This window comes from Centrocercus urophasianus, unplaced genomic scaffold (assembly GCF_019232065.1).
Source record: "Centrocercus urophasianus isolate 14NV4802_14NV808 unplaced genomic scaffold, USGS_Curo_1.0 seq_36, whole genome shotgun sequence".
Lineage (NCBI taxonomy): Eukaryota > Metazoa > Chordata > Aves > Galliformes > Phasianidae > Centrocercus > Centrocercus urophasianus.
Window position 1 is genome coordinate 5421277 of NW_024884933.1, and position 13681 is coordinate 5434957.

Here is a 13681-nt window from a genome sequence, read left to right on the forward strand (position 1 = left end):
TCATTTTACTCTTTTTTCAGAACCACATCCAGTTCAGATCCTGCTCAAATTTTCTCTGGTGCAACAAAACATGTGCAATATTGGTAGACACTGGCATTCTGACGTGTGATACACAGCATGTGGATGATTTGGAACTAGTGTTGGCAGCCAGCAGGGACTGTTTGGATGAAAATTCTTGGGGGAGTCACGGAATTTGTAGCCCAACACGTGCTGTCAAAGGACCTGATCTATTCTGAGACAGCCAAGGAAGTGAATGTCATAGAGAACAACACAAAGAGAAACTGATTTTCTCACGTAAGGTAGATAGACCTATTTCATCACTGAGGTTGTTTAAAATCTGACTGAAAATACTTATGCAAAAAATCTCTTCCTGTCCCAGCAAAGTGCACAGTGAAAATGTGCATTACTTTGTTCATTCCCTTACCTGGAAGGCTCCTCAGTTCACTTATGGATGTGAGGCTAGAAGGGAGTTCTTGGCATTTGGTCACAAACATTTCAACTCTGAGATATCAAAAGGTACAGCTAACTATGGGTGATGATTTCAGCATAACAAGGAAGTGGGGGCTGGGAGGAGTAAAATTCTCTGATGAAATATTTTTAAATGATGCTGTGTCTCAACACGCTCCTGCAGTTTTCCATCCTAGCTCTGATCTTCATTACTTGTCTTCGTAATTTGGATGAGAGGCCCTTGAGGTTTGTGCAACAAAGGTTTGGAATGTGCACTGAAGTAAATCTACAATATCTTTGCAGTCTCTGAAGGAAAAAAAAAAAAAAAAAAAAGGTAAATCATCAGCAGAATGTATGATCTGCCAAGATCAGTCCTGCTCTGTATCATAAAACAAAGTGAATTTCATTAACATTCTTTAGACAAGAAAGCCTGTAATGCTTCAGTTATGGGCCAAAGAGCTGCAGGGAGTTGCTGATTTTTTTATCTTTAAAGCAAGAAAGTAGATGCAAATTGACAGCTTCAGAAGGTTAATGTGTGAAAGGGCTCTTTCTTTTCAAAGACAAATCCACAATGCTTTTTTATCTTTTATTGATTAAGCAATACTTGTTAAATTAATGCACCTTGCAACACTTCAAAATCTCTCTCTTTTTCACACTTTTAAAAAGCAGCAATTGGCTTTAACTTACTAGGGTACATGTGAATTTTGTCCTCCTGTTTGCAGATCAGTGGTAACCGCCTTGCCAACTTGTTCTGTTGCACTGCACAGGACTATTAATGATGTGTTGTGTATTCATATGAATGGAATTTATTTTGTGGTACCTACACTGCTGAGCAGCAGGAATTTACTTTTGTTCTTCATCCTTTCTGCTTCAGAGTAATTTTGCTCTGAAGAATAATTACAAGTAATAATCTAGCCAATCAATGTATTCTATTTCCAATTTTTAGTGTTTGATTAACAGAGGGAAAAGATTGGTGCTGACTCTTGGTATCACAGTTAGGTTTTTAAGTATCTTTTAGGTTTGGGAGAGGGCTTTTCTTGTCTTGCTCCCTACCCTCCCCCCCCCCCACAACAACAACAAACTCGAGAGCATTAAGCAAAACTTAGATTCTGTTTGTTTTTTTTTTTCCTACGTGAACTGGAGCAGTAGTGGAGATCTCAAAATCAAGCTGGCGAAAGAGAATTCAGAGAGAAAGGCAGCATATATAGGGAGCTTCAACTGATGTGTGAAAACATTTGCTTGGCTCTATCTCATCCAAAGCTGCAGGTAAGAATTCAGTGAAGTGTGCATAACAAGCACACAGCTCTTTTTAATGGGTTTTTAATGCCGATGTGTTTGGTCCTCATAATCTTGCTTTGTAGGCAACAGTAATGATCATAGCTCTGTCTAGGGAAGGCCCATTTTGTATCTGTTCCTGCTGGCATGTAGAGTAACAGCAGCCATCTTCCATCATCCTGAATTCTCCCTGTGAGGTCACGGACTTGTCCCAAATGTTTTTCAGTTCATTAAAGTGTCAGTTTAGGAGTCCAGACAGTGCATGGTTGTCCTTGGTGTTTATGGTCTGTATTCCTCCAGCTTGGTGTTGAAGATCACTGATGATGAACATTTGATTGTATCTGTAAAAACTCATTTTGACAGTGCTGAGATGTTTACAGCTGCTTGTAGCTGAGCTTATTAGTGGCTTAGCCATCATTAGCTGCCAGCTGTGAAAAATCACATACCATAATGTGCATCTTGCTAAAGCCTAGAAGAGTATTCATGAGAAGCAGCTGAGAACCTTAAATCGTCTGATTTTTGTTAACCTCTAAGTGCAAGGCTCTGCCTGAGTCTCCAGAGTGTGGCTATCACATAAAGTGAAAAATAAATCATGTGCTAATTACCAAAGCTAGTACCTGAAGTGGAGCTGTAAACAGTTCAGAGCATCTGAGAGAAATCCGAGCTGATCTGCTGGTATCTTTTTGGTTTTGTCCTATAGAAAGAATGTGCTTATCTTTGATAGTGTAGCACCTTGCCATAATTCATGTTGTAAGAATGATGTGCACCATTTGGTCTGACGTGCAGTAAAGGTAATCTTGGAGCTCCCCTGCACTGCAGTGCACTGTGAGTGCCACCCTTCCACTTTGGCATCACCAAGTATGTTATTATAAGCATTTCAAAAATTGAAATGTAAGCAAATTCTGACTGTTGAAGACCAGTTGACATTTAATGATTGATGAACTCAGTGGCATGTACAGAAAGGGCGTAGGGAGGAAGGTGCAAGCTGCCCGAGACGTTTCCATGATGGACAGAGCTTAAAGTCAAGTAAGTGTGAAATAATTCTTTTCTTACTCAAGTGTGGGCATGTTCCAACTCCCCTGCAGGATGTGCTGCAATGATTTACTCTGCTGAATTCCTGTGAAAGCAATCCTTTGTAATTTCAGAGCCTTGATGCTGCATTTATAAATGACCTGGCCCAATAGAGTCAGACGATTGGCAGGGTTGTATGTAGCTCACTTCTGAAGTGGAGATTGTAAGTGGAAGGATGAAGGGGTCAGGAATTTCATGTCTGTGTACACAGAGTTTGTGGTTTACCTTGAAGCTCAGACCTTTCTTCAGCATTCTGGGATATGAGGGAATACTACTGTATGTAACTTGTTTGCAAGGGTTCTGATGTTGTACCTGATCTGAGAATCACAGCACAGAGAAAGCCTTCAGCTAGCAGCAGGAGTAGACAGGGGAGGTGGGCACAACTGAACAGGGCAAGGTTCTGCAGAAGGAAAGCTTTTACAGGACCGCACTGCAGGCCAGGCAGAGGTATTTGTACTTTCCGAGTCTCAGTGCAGTGTCGAGCCGCCGGAATAACCTGCTTCCAAACTTCTTTTGCTGGGTGCTCCCTTCCTCTGTCCCAATGCAAGGTGCTCCGCAGCCTGCGCTGCCTGCTGGCACGTCCTTCCGCAGCAGCCCCGCGCCTGGCTCCTCCCGCTCTCCTTATAACGGCGTGGATGCAGCCAGCGTTCTGCTCCAGCACTTCATTTGCCTGCCCATCGACGCGCTGCTGCTGGGACCCATTCAGACAGACCAAGCTAGGAGAGGCTGAAGGAACTGCTGTAAGTGAGATGCTGCCTTCAATCACTGCTGTGCTTGTAGCTCGCAAAGACTGGAGCTCGTGTGCAACAGGCTGTCACCTTTTTTGCTGATGGCTGTTCATCTTTTCTACTGCTCGGTTTAATTCTAATGCCTCCCTTCAGCACTGTGTGCAGAAGAGTGGCTGAGGGGTAATGTCCTTTTTTCTTCATATTCTGAAAGACTCAGAAATTTCTAGAGCCAATTCTAGCGAAGTAACATCATAAATCCTTACTTTGTTTTGCTGTAAAACTTGAGAAAATGTTGTGGTACTTTGTTCAGTAGGTGGTGAAGGGGTGTTGCAGTGGTTCATTTAAGCAGCAGCTGAGCAGATCCTTACACGTTGGAAGGCACTGAAGCCATCTGTCCTCCCATTATTCTCCCTGTAGGTGATTCCATTTATCCTTAAATTATCTTGGTACCAACACAGAGTTAAGGAAGTACATTTGCCATTGCAAAAATGCTCATTTTGCACAAATGTACGCTTTTTTTTTTTAGACAGCCAGTGTGATAAAAAATTTTTTATTTTTTTTACCAGCTCAGAATAGTTTTTTTTTTTTTTTTTTTTTTTTTTTAATGTTTGTAAATATCATTTCATAGTTACATACTCAATCATAATGAAAAAGTAGCAATAATTTACTGGTTAAATTTACCAGAAAACAAAACAGAACAGCTGTTCCTTGCTGGCTCAAGTGCATCATGCCTGCTTCTTTTTTCCTCTGCAACCCAAAAAAGGGAAATTTAACATTCTGCTTTTATGTCTCTGAAATAAGGACCTCCTGAAAAATCTCCTGTTTATCGATGCCCGCGCACTGATCCTGCACCTGAGGAGACATTGCCTCTCCTCTGTAGGGAGCTGGCTGGGAAAGATACAGTGCAACAGGCAGTGGATGCATCCACTTCAGGTGTTCATCACATCATTTTTCTGCACTAAAGTGTTCCCTGGGACCTGTTCTTTAATGTTTGTTCTATTTGGTCTCAGATGTGACCTTGTTTGAATTGGAACTCTTCAGAATTGAGATGCAGAAAATCCAAGATGTACTGATCTAACTCAGCACTGAGGAATCATAAAACCAGTATTAATGATTTTCCTTTAACTTCAACAGGAAGTTTTCTCTAAACAGTATTTCTGCTGCAATGGACAAAGGACTTCACTTTATGTTCACTGTGGTTACAGCGGTGCTGCTCCTGAGAGAATCAAGCCAGACAGGTGAGAATATTTGGCCAGCAATGCTAGCTGCATTCAAATCTGTTTTTCTTTCTTCGCATTTCTTTAATTCTTGTGAATAGTAGTGCTAGATTAGGACACCGTCTTTAAAACTTGCTTGAGATTTGGTTATGAAGACATTGCCAGGACCTACCTTAGGGCCAGCAGGAGCCTGCCAGTGACTTATGCACAGCAGTCAGCTGGTTGGATCGCGCTGCATCCCCAGAGCTAGGAGCTGGGGCACTTGCTTTTGCAGCTGAAACAAATCCTGCTGTTTTAATCTTACTGCGGCTTTTTGGTGTTCTGTGTCTCAGTGGGAGACATAAGGAGTAGCTTGGCCTTGCAGCATTACTGGGAAACAAAAATTGGCTCCTCTACTGGTTCTCCCGCCCCTCTCACCTGCCTGTCCCCTACCTGACCAGAGCTGGTGGTAGCAGCAGGTTGCTTCAGGTTATGTATACATCAGTCTTTAGCTTTGGTGACAGTGGTCAGTTTCTCTGATACTCTTATCCTGAGTGTCCCAGTGTACTCCAGAACCATCATCCATCTGAGCTCTTGGTTCAGCTATCCTGCATGGTCACAAGCTGCATAAAGGGAAATGTGGACAGAGGGTACCAAGGCAGGGTTACTAACCTAGGCAGAGGGGGGACAGAGTAGAAAAGTGGGGGTGAGGAGGCCAGTCCTTGGTTTATCTGTGCTGAATGCTTTTTGTTTTTGCTGTGGTTGCTGATTTTTGCAACTACGGTGGTTTCCTGCAGCAGCAAACCTTTGGGGGCAAGAGTGGAGGGATGAGACCCTTTGTGGTGTGCTGTTGTAAATTCTCACACCGAGGGCTTGGCCTCTGAGAAGTGTCACTCTGATGAACTTAGAGTTAGGGCTGCAACTCGATTTCTTATGGTCCTTTCAGCAGTTCCTACAATGGGGCTTTGAACAGCTGCATCCAGTGCCACTGTGGGGGAGCTGAAGCCCTCGGTACAGACTGTTTTCTTCCAAAAAACCCTAGCAGGTCTTCAAAAAAGGAGCCTCAAACAGCTTTCACTGGCTCTAATGAGTTTCTGAAGAGAGACAAGAGAACTCCTTTGTGAAGATTTCCAGCTCCCATGGAGAACTGTGGAGGACAGGGAAAAAGCAGGTTTTGTTTTAACAATAATGTGGAGTTCAGCACAAGAAAATGCAAATCCAAAGAATGAATAATACATAATGAATGAATACGTTGTTATATTTAATGAGAAACTCACAGTTTTGCTTGGAAGAGTAAAAGCACTCTAATTTCTTTGTTTTAACTTTTTTTTTTTAATTTTTATTTTTAATTATTATTTAGTTTTGGCTTTTGCACTGTGAATTCTTTGATTCCAGGGAGCAATAATGTTGCACACTCTAGGAAAAAAAAAGAAACCATCCTGGGTAGTTAATATGCTATACATCCACACAATTGTGTTTTTCATTCTGCATCTCAGTTATTACAGTTTATATCTCTTGCAGATTTGGGGAGTTGAGGTATTCTGGGTGTTATGATAAAGGAAGCTGTGGATCAAATAATTCAACAGATTTTGTTAAGAGCTGCACATTGGAGCAAAGAGTAGAGCCAAAAGCTTAATTAATCTCATTAATAATACTTTTACGAGTGGATTTTTACTGAAGAGGAAACAGAAGGAGGAGAGGTAATACGGAACAGCAGATCAGTAGCAGATCTGGTGACACTCAGGTGTTCTGCAGTGAATTTTCACAGGAATGGAAAGTCAGAGCAGCTGTAATTCTCGGGGAGAAAGCAACTGAATGAGGAAGAGAAGGATTTCTGCCCCAATGGTTGCGAGATGGTCTCCTTTGTCTGCTTTTAACAATTAACAAATAACCTATCAAGAAACTCTTTTGTCTTGGAATTCAGTGCTGATGAACTTCAGGTTGTTTGCAGGGCTTTAGGGTTTACAGGCACCTTAGGGGTGCAGACGGGCTTTGGCAGGAGCTGGGAGGGGGGGTGGAAATCTGAGTCGTGTGAAGCAGCAGGACTGCTGGCTTTTCAACTCATCAGGAAGGGCGATTCTGCAAAATCTGTTTTTCAATGTGTGAGTGATAATAATAATAAAGGCAGAATTAGAAACTTCTGCAGCCTGAATCTGTCTGTGTATGTTTCTGCCTCTGTTTGCTTGGCATTAATACTGTGTTGTGAATAAGGAAGCAATCTTACAAAGTTACTACAAGTCAGCTGTACTGTGAACTTCTGAGTCCAAGGATGATCATTCTGTTTATGTAAGTGAAATGAGTTTATGAAAGTTCACTTTTAAGGAACTGTAAGCATAAACCCTGCAAGGAGTTGATTTTGTTGTTATTTTTTCAGGAGCAATGAGGAATGATGATGCTATGATTAAGGTATGTTGAAGTTCATTGATGCAGGGTTACCAATAAAGTCATGTGTACAAAAGTTCTTGGATATTAAATCCAGAAATAGATGAGTTCACAGCCTGCAATGTGTTTAATCTGTGAAGACAGCTTTAGTAGCAAAACCATGAGCTGTTCTGAAGTATTGGTGACCAGAAAGCATCGTCAGACTGTAAGGTTAGAAGATGCATTCTTGAATTTGGTGTTCCATGTGAAAGTGAATTCATGTTTTTGCTTCATCTCAGGTTTCCTGCTGTTTTGTCTCCAGGAATTGCTCTCTAATGAGGCCTTAATTGGCTGCTAGCTGTTTTGTCAGCAGCACAAATTGATCTCTCTTTGGAAGACTATATGCACTTTGTACCTGAAGAATTGTGACAGCATTTAATGTGATTTTCTTTTTTATTTGTATGTTGACAACATGCCATAAAGTGAAATGCTTTTGATTGATTAATTACTGTCATGGAACACGCACACACTGTAACATAAACCCTCGGTAAGCAGGGAAATTCAATTATTTGTCCTTTATTTTTTTATTTGTAGGCCAATGACTTGAGGGGACCAGAAGAGAACCTTCCAGCTTTGACTGTCACAACGATCTTGGTAAGGCAGTAACAAAGCCCTGTAGCTGGGAGATAGCTGGGGTTAATTCACAGCCAGTTACACTGCAGACTGTGGTGGTATGTAATTGTATTTCCCTGTTCATGCAGGAAGATCCTTATGTCATGGTGAGAAGTGCAGAACTGGAGGGATACTGCATTGATTTGCTGAAAGCACTCGCTTCAATGCTTCACTTCAGCTATAAGGTGAAGGTGGTGGGAGATGGGAAGTATGGAGCCATCTCTTCCAATGGGAACTGGACAGGAATGATTGGAGAAATTCTAAGACAGGTAACTTTCATTTTATATTTGAGAAACTGCAGCATTAACAAGGAAAGGAGCCCAGGAGCTGTGCCTACATGGCTATTGGCCACGTAGGTATCTGTCCACTCAGCCTGGGAAGCATTCTGTTTTAGTGATACAAGACTTCAGGCAGGTTGGATGATTGGTTATATTTTAACTACTTCTTACAGGAGGCAGACATAGCAGTGGCACCCTTGACAGTCACATCAGCAAGGGAAGAGGTCATCTCCTTCACTACGCCATTCCTGCAGACTGGGATTGGGATCTTGCTTCGAAAGGACACCATCTCTCACGAGATGTCTTTCTTCCACTTCCTGGCTCCTTTCAGTAAGGAGACCTGGACTGGCCTCCTATTTGCTTATGTGCTGACGTGTGTCTGCCTCTTCCTTGTTGCCAGGTACAGATGTGTTTTACAGTTTTTGCTCGAGTCAACTGCTTTCCCAGCTATGGAGAGATTTTTATTTTTAAGAAAGTACCAGGGTACATTTTGCTTTGAGAAACTTTCTGTACAAATCCAGAAGCTGAGCTAATAAAGCTTAATGGCAGATTAAGAGTAGGAACTCCCAATGAAAATCACCGTATCTCCTGATGTGGATTTTCCACTCTTGTCAGAAGGACTGTGTGTTTGTGTTTCAGCTTTTTTGTTCTCACTTTTTTTCAAAGTTGTTTTTCCCTCTGACCATATTCCTTGGCACAGTCCTTTCTCCCAGAGTGTTTTCATGCACTCAATCCTACACTGAATTTTGTGGATGAATTTCTTTCCCCTCCCTCCTTTCCCAGGACATTCAATTTTCTCCTCCTCTCTTCATGAGGCTGCACTAATGCTCTCTGCATTTGCAATTTTGAACAAAAGTTCTATTACTGCTTTTCCTGTTTTATGCCCAGTCCTGAGCCTTCAGTGTTGCAAATACTTGAGGTATTGACCAGGAGCATTTTTGTCTACTAGATAAACTGGGCTACAAGTAAAGGAGGACCTCTGATGGAAAGATAGGGCATTTCCAGGCTGTCTGCACTGCTGCACATCATGCTGCAGGATTGCTTTTTCCTTTAGTGTCTGGTGTCATCCTGTTATTTCCTCATAGGCTGAGCCCTTATGAATGGAATGAGCCAAAGAATGAAGAGAATCACTTCACCTTTTTAAACAGCCTCTGGTTTGGAGCAGGAGCGCTCACGTTGCAAGGTGAGCTGGGAGGAGCTGATTGCATATCCAGTAAATATGTGCATATGTACTGTGTATGTCCAGTGCATACAGAGTGCTGTACTGTATGGTTGGGTGCTGAGGAAAAGGATGATAAATAGGGACTCTTGGCAGTGCTAAAACAGAGATGTCTTGAGTAGGGACTTGTGCAGGTGGCTGGCTTCATGTGAGCACTGCATGTTTTCTGCTGTAACTCTTGCTCCAGGACTAACCAGTGCACTTATGTTTTGTACAGTGGAGTCTTTTTTTTTTTTTTTGCCAGTATATTGCTTTGGCTCTGCATAGCATGCAGCACTGATGCTATTCAAACCAGCCACTGAGGGCTTTTTAGGCCCGTGTGTTCCTAAATCAGCTGCAAAGCAGCTTTCGAAGGTTGGCATGTTTAAAAAGTCTTGTGCTGGCTTTGTCTCAGGCTGTCTCTCTCACCACCCGTACTTTCTGTCGGCTCCATTGGGCTCGCAGGTGTCACCCCTCGGCCCAAGGCGTTCTCTGTGCGTGTCATCGCTGCCATCTGGTGGCTCTTCACCATAGCTTTGCTGGCTGCTTACATCGCCAACTTCACCGCGCTGTTGAGCTCTGGCAGCGAGCAGCTCCCGATCCAGACTTTCGAAGATCTTGTGAAGCAAAGGAAGCTCGAGTTTGGGACACTGGATGGCTCCTCCACTTTCTACTTCTTTAAGGTGCAGAAAATTTAATTGTGCACGTACATGCCTGCCTTAGAAGTGCTAAAGTGCAGTCAAGCTGTCTGCACATTGGGTCTTACAGCACCTTCTTCTCTGTAGACTGGGTCAGTTCTCTTGTACTTTAATGTGATTGGTATATGTTGTTTTCTTATCTCTTCTTTCACCTTTTCTCTGAGAGAGAAGCATGCAGAAGATTTTGTGTTAATAGTGTATCCTCTCTTAAGACAGTGGTACTAGTCTTCAGGGGTTATTCTTGTGTACCTTGAACATAAAGTGCTAGAAAGATGGTAATTTTAACTAGAGGGCTGAAAGGTAAATAGTTTTAAGCACTCTTATTCTCTAAATATTTTCACAGTCACTGCACATAGGCAAATATTTTTCTGGATAATTGTTTCACACGTCACTTTATTGCAGAACTCCAAGAATCCCATCCATCAGATGATCTATGAATATATGGACAAGAGACGAGACCATGTTTTAGTCAAAACCTACCAGGAAGCAGTTCAACGTGTGATGGAATCCAATTATGCCTTCATTGGTGAATCCATCTCTCAAGACCTTGCAGCCGCCAGGCACTGCAATTTGATCAGAGCCCCTGAAGTTATTGGAGCCAGAGGATTTGGCATTGCCACTGCCCAGGGTTAGTCACTGTGTATGACTTCTGTCCCACTTCTCCACTTGGATTTTGTGGGCTTGAAATAGTTTGTTAGAGCAAAGAGCCTGGAATAGCTAAATCCTGAAACTCAGAGGCTTTTTTCTATGTATTAAGTGTTCTATGTACTAATAATCCACTATGAACAAATAAACCCAGTTATCCAATATTTTCATTCAGTAAATGAATTATCACTAGTGCTCGCTCTTATTTTGAACAGCAGCTTTTAAAAATTCCCACTGCTAATGATACCAGGTTTGTTTGTTTTTTCCTGTTTTTTTCCTCCTGCTCTGTGGTACCAAGAATGCAGAACTTTTAATCAAATTTGTTCTCTTGTAAGCATGACTGATAGTATTTTTCAAAGACTTCAAACTGTCATTATTCTGTTAGTGGATAGGATAGGAATGGTTGTTATCTAGTTATCCAAGAAAGCACTCAGATTATTTTGCTGCACTGTGCAGAAAGACCGTTTGAAAGCTGGGAAGCAGCACCCAGCTAACCCTGCTTTGTCATGTAGTAGCAGGCTGATTAAAAATGTTAGTGGCTGTGACCTCTCTTACATGCTTTTCTCTTTCATTCTGCTGCCAGCATCCCCGTGGACTAAGAAGCTGTCAGTTGCTGTCCTCAAACTGCGCGAATCGGGTGATCTTGACTATTTGCGTAACAAATGGTGGGAGTCCAGCTGCCTTCACCAAAGCAGAGACAGATGGAGCCCCCTGCAGCCCCAGGCTCTGGGTGGGCTCTTTCTTACTCTTGCAATTGGCCTTGCATTAGGAGTGATTGCAGCTATGGTGGAGCTGTCAAATAAGAGCAGACATGCTGCTGGACATGTCAAGGTGGGTGACTGTCATCATCTCTGTCTTCCTCTTGGGCTCCCTTCTGTTCAGTGTGGGCATTAGTGCTCCACTGGGCGGAATGCTGGCTTTCTGACCATGGCAATCTTGTTTGTCTGAGGAGAGAAATGTAATGGGGAAAATACATGCTATGTATTTACTCTTTAAAATCCTTGCTATGTTGTTGCTTGGGCTATGTGACAGTTATGTAGCCTAAGCAATATAAAAAGTTTAAAAACCTTAAAATATTAAATAGCAGCATTTACTGTAATGCAGACAGACTGCATTCCAATACTCCCGTGTGTACAGAGGACAGTAAATCATCAATAACAAGTTTATTCTCAAGTATGGCTATTCTCAAGTCATTTGACAAGCAGGAAAACATGTAAATAAAACTGCACTAGAATTTGAATGTGTATTTTGGTGTTCTTGTTCTCCCATCCACTGCAATGAAAGTCTAGTGAACATTTAAAAGCTGGATTCTACAATACAGAGAAACTTATCCCCTTTTTTTTCTTCCCCCTCTTCTTTTCCAGAAATCTTGTTGCTCCATTTTCACAGAAGAAATGTGCACTCGTCTACGTATAAAAGAAAATACAAGACAAACCCAGGAGACTTCAGGGAGGGCTAATGCTTAACAAAAATTCTTAAGGAATGGGCATATATTGTGGTTCTACCATCTATATGTCATAGGAGCTACATCACTGTAGGAAGATATTTTTCTGCAAGAGTAGAGTGTTAGTTTCCTAATTACAAACACAGTACTTCTGGATTGATGGTGGAGCTGGTTATAGAAAACCAAGCAGCTTGGAAGAATTTAAATTGATAAGAGGGAGAGTGCAACTGCTAAAATTAAGGGAGGTTAAGATGGGTGATCACATCTATATTTAATTTAGAAGTTTACCATGTAAGTGCAGAAATGCCTGCAGGAGTAAGTGACTTGGGATAGGTTAATATGAAGCCTCTGCATACTAATTATAGAATGAGGTGCAATCTTGAAAATTAAAGCTTTTATCTGACTCTTCTAATCAAGAATAACTGCTTAAGATTTTAATTTTAAATAGAATGTATTTTTGCCTCCTTCTAGGCAAATGATAGCGATCACTGTGAAAGTCATTTCTGAATCAGAAAGGACATTACTGATGCATCCATCCCAATAATGCAGGATTTAACTGTATTCTCCACAAAGGCCTAAAATCTGAGAAAGGGAAGCCTTACAGTTAAGGAACTAGATTTGAGAAAAGTCTGTTTTCCAGCAGAAGGTATGTTTCCTTGTTTAGCTACAGAGGACAGTTTGTCTAGTTAACTTCACTAGGAACTATTTAGGAATAAGATTCATACTTCAAGTCCAAGAGCAGTAGAACATGAACACTGGCAAACAAAATCAATTAAAGTACAAATTCAGTAGGCAAGGGTGAGTAATGGGCATTTTTTGTTATTTTCTTGCTGTCAGAGAAGAATCTTTGAAGTTATGGGGAACGGTTACTTTGGTTGCATATTAAATAGTTTTCTAATTAAGTTGTTTTTCATTTCAGAGGTGGAATGGCTGATGCACGCACAGGCAGTTTTGCAAATTCAGGGTTAAATAACTGCGTTTACGTACTGCGCAGCTGATGGAGCAGGGCACAAATTCAGTTCCTTAGAAGTGGTTTTAACTGCACTGTGTGAACAGAGAGACTAATTCCTCTCTGTTCCAGCATTAAATAACTGAAGGAAACAGAAATTAACATGTCTGTGACAGGGATAGAGCTGGTTGTTCCTGAATAAAGCGTTCACATTCACTCTGAATGCAATGCAGACTTAAACTTCTGATTACTGCTAAGTAATTTAGTAGGGATGCAGCCTGCCTCTCCCCCCTCAGCTTGTTAATAACAGTGGAAGCAGTAGGAGTTAAGAGTTCTTTAACTGTTGGTAGTGCTGTTCAGTTATCTACTGTGTGCTCTCACATTGTGACAGTTCTGTTTTAAATGCAGCTGACATAAAGTTCGTTAGATTAGGAGGTGGATCAGTCCCTCGACCAAATTAACTGCAAAGAGCATGAGACTGTTTAGGTAAGTTTAAAAGCTGACATGGAAAAATACAATGTCAGGTTGACTTAGCACTTTAAAAACTATTTGGTATGTGCCATGTCACTGCTGGCAGAGTAGGCAGAGATGTATAAAAAAAGGTTTCATTGACATTTAAATATATTTCTATATGAATGTCTCACAGAACAAAAAAATAAAGTCTTTTCATCACAAATACTGAATCATTAAAATAAACACTTACCAAAATAAACAATGAG

General features: G+C 41.5%; 1 protein-coding gene across 7 annotated transcripts in view; it reads left to right on the plus strand.

Annotated features, from left to right (window-relative positions):
• Positions 1 to 105: 105 nt before the first annotated feature.
• LOC122167091 (probable glutamate receptor) overlaps positions 106 to 13681 on the plus strand; it is a 29689-nt gene continuing 16113 nt past the window's right edge. For 5 of the 7 annotated variants that reach the window (XR_006170958.1, XR_006170959.1, XR_006170957.1 and 2 more), the window contains exons 1-11: positions 106 to 3533; positions 4656 to 4759; positions 7092 to 7123; positions 7673 to 7732; positions 7840 to 8019; positions 8202 to 8428; positions 9114 to 9211; positions 9692 to 9909; positions 10327 to 10552; positions 11153 to 11400; positions 11934 to 13448. Coding sequence is in view for 2 of the 7 variants with exons in the window: in XM_042831369.1 (XP_042687303.1) it covers positions 4687 to 4759; positions 7092 to 7123; positions 7673 to 7732; positions 7840 to 8019; positions 8202 to 8428; positions 9114 to 9211; positions 9692 to 9909; positions 10327 to 10552; positions 11153 to 11400; positions 11934 to 12035 (1464 nt within the window). In the remaining 5 variants the exon portion in view is untranslated. Of the gene's footprint in view, positions 3534 to 4322; positions 4455 to 4655; positions 4760 to 7091; positions 7124 to 7672; positions 7733 to 7839; positions 8020 to 8201; positions 8429 to 9113; positions 9212 to 9691; positions 9910 to 10326; positions 10553 to 11152; positions 11401 to 11933; positions 13634 to 13681 lie in introns of those variants that run through there. The other 2 variants (XM_042831369.1, XM_042831368.1) reach the window with 2 other exon arrangements.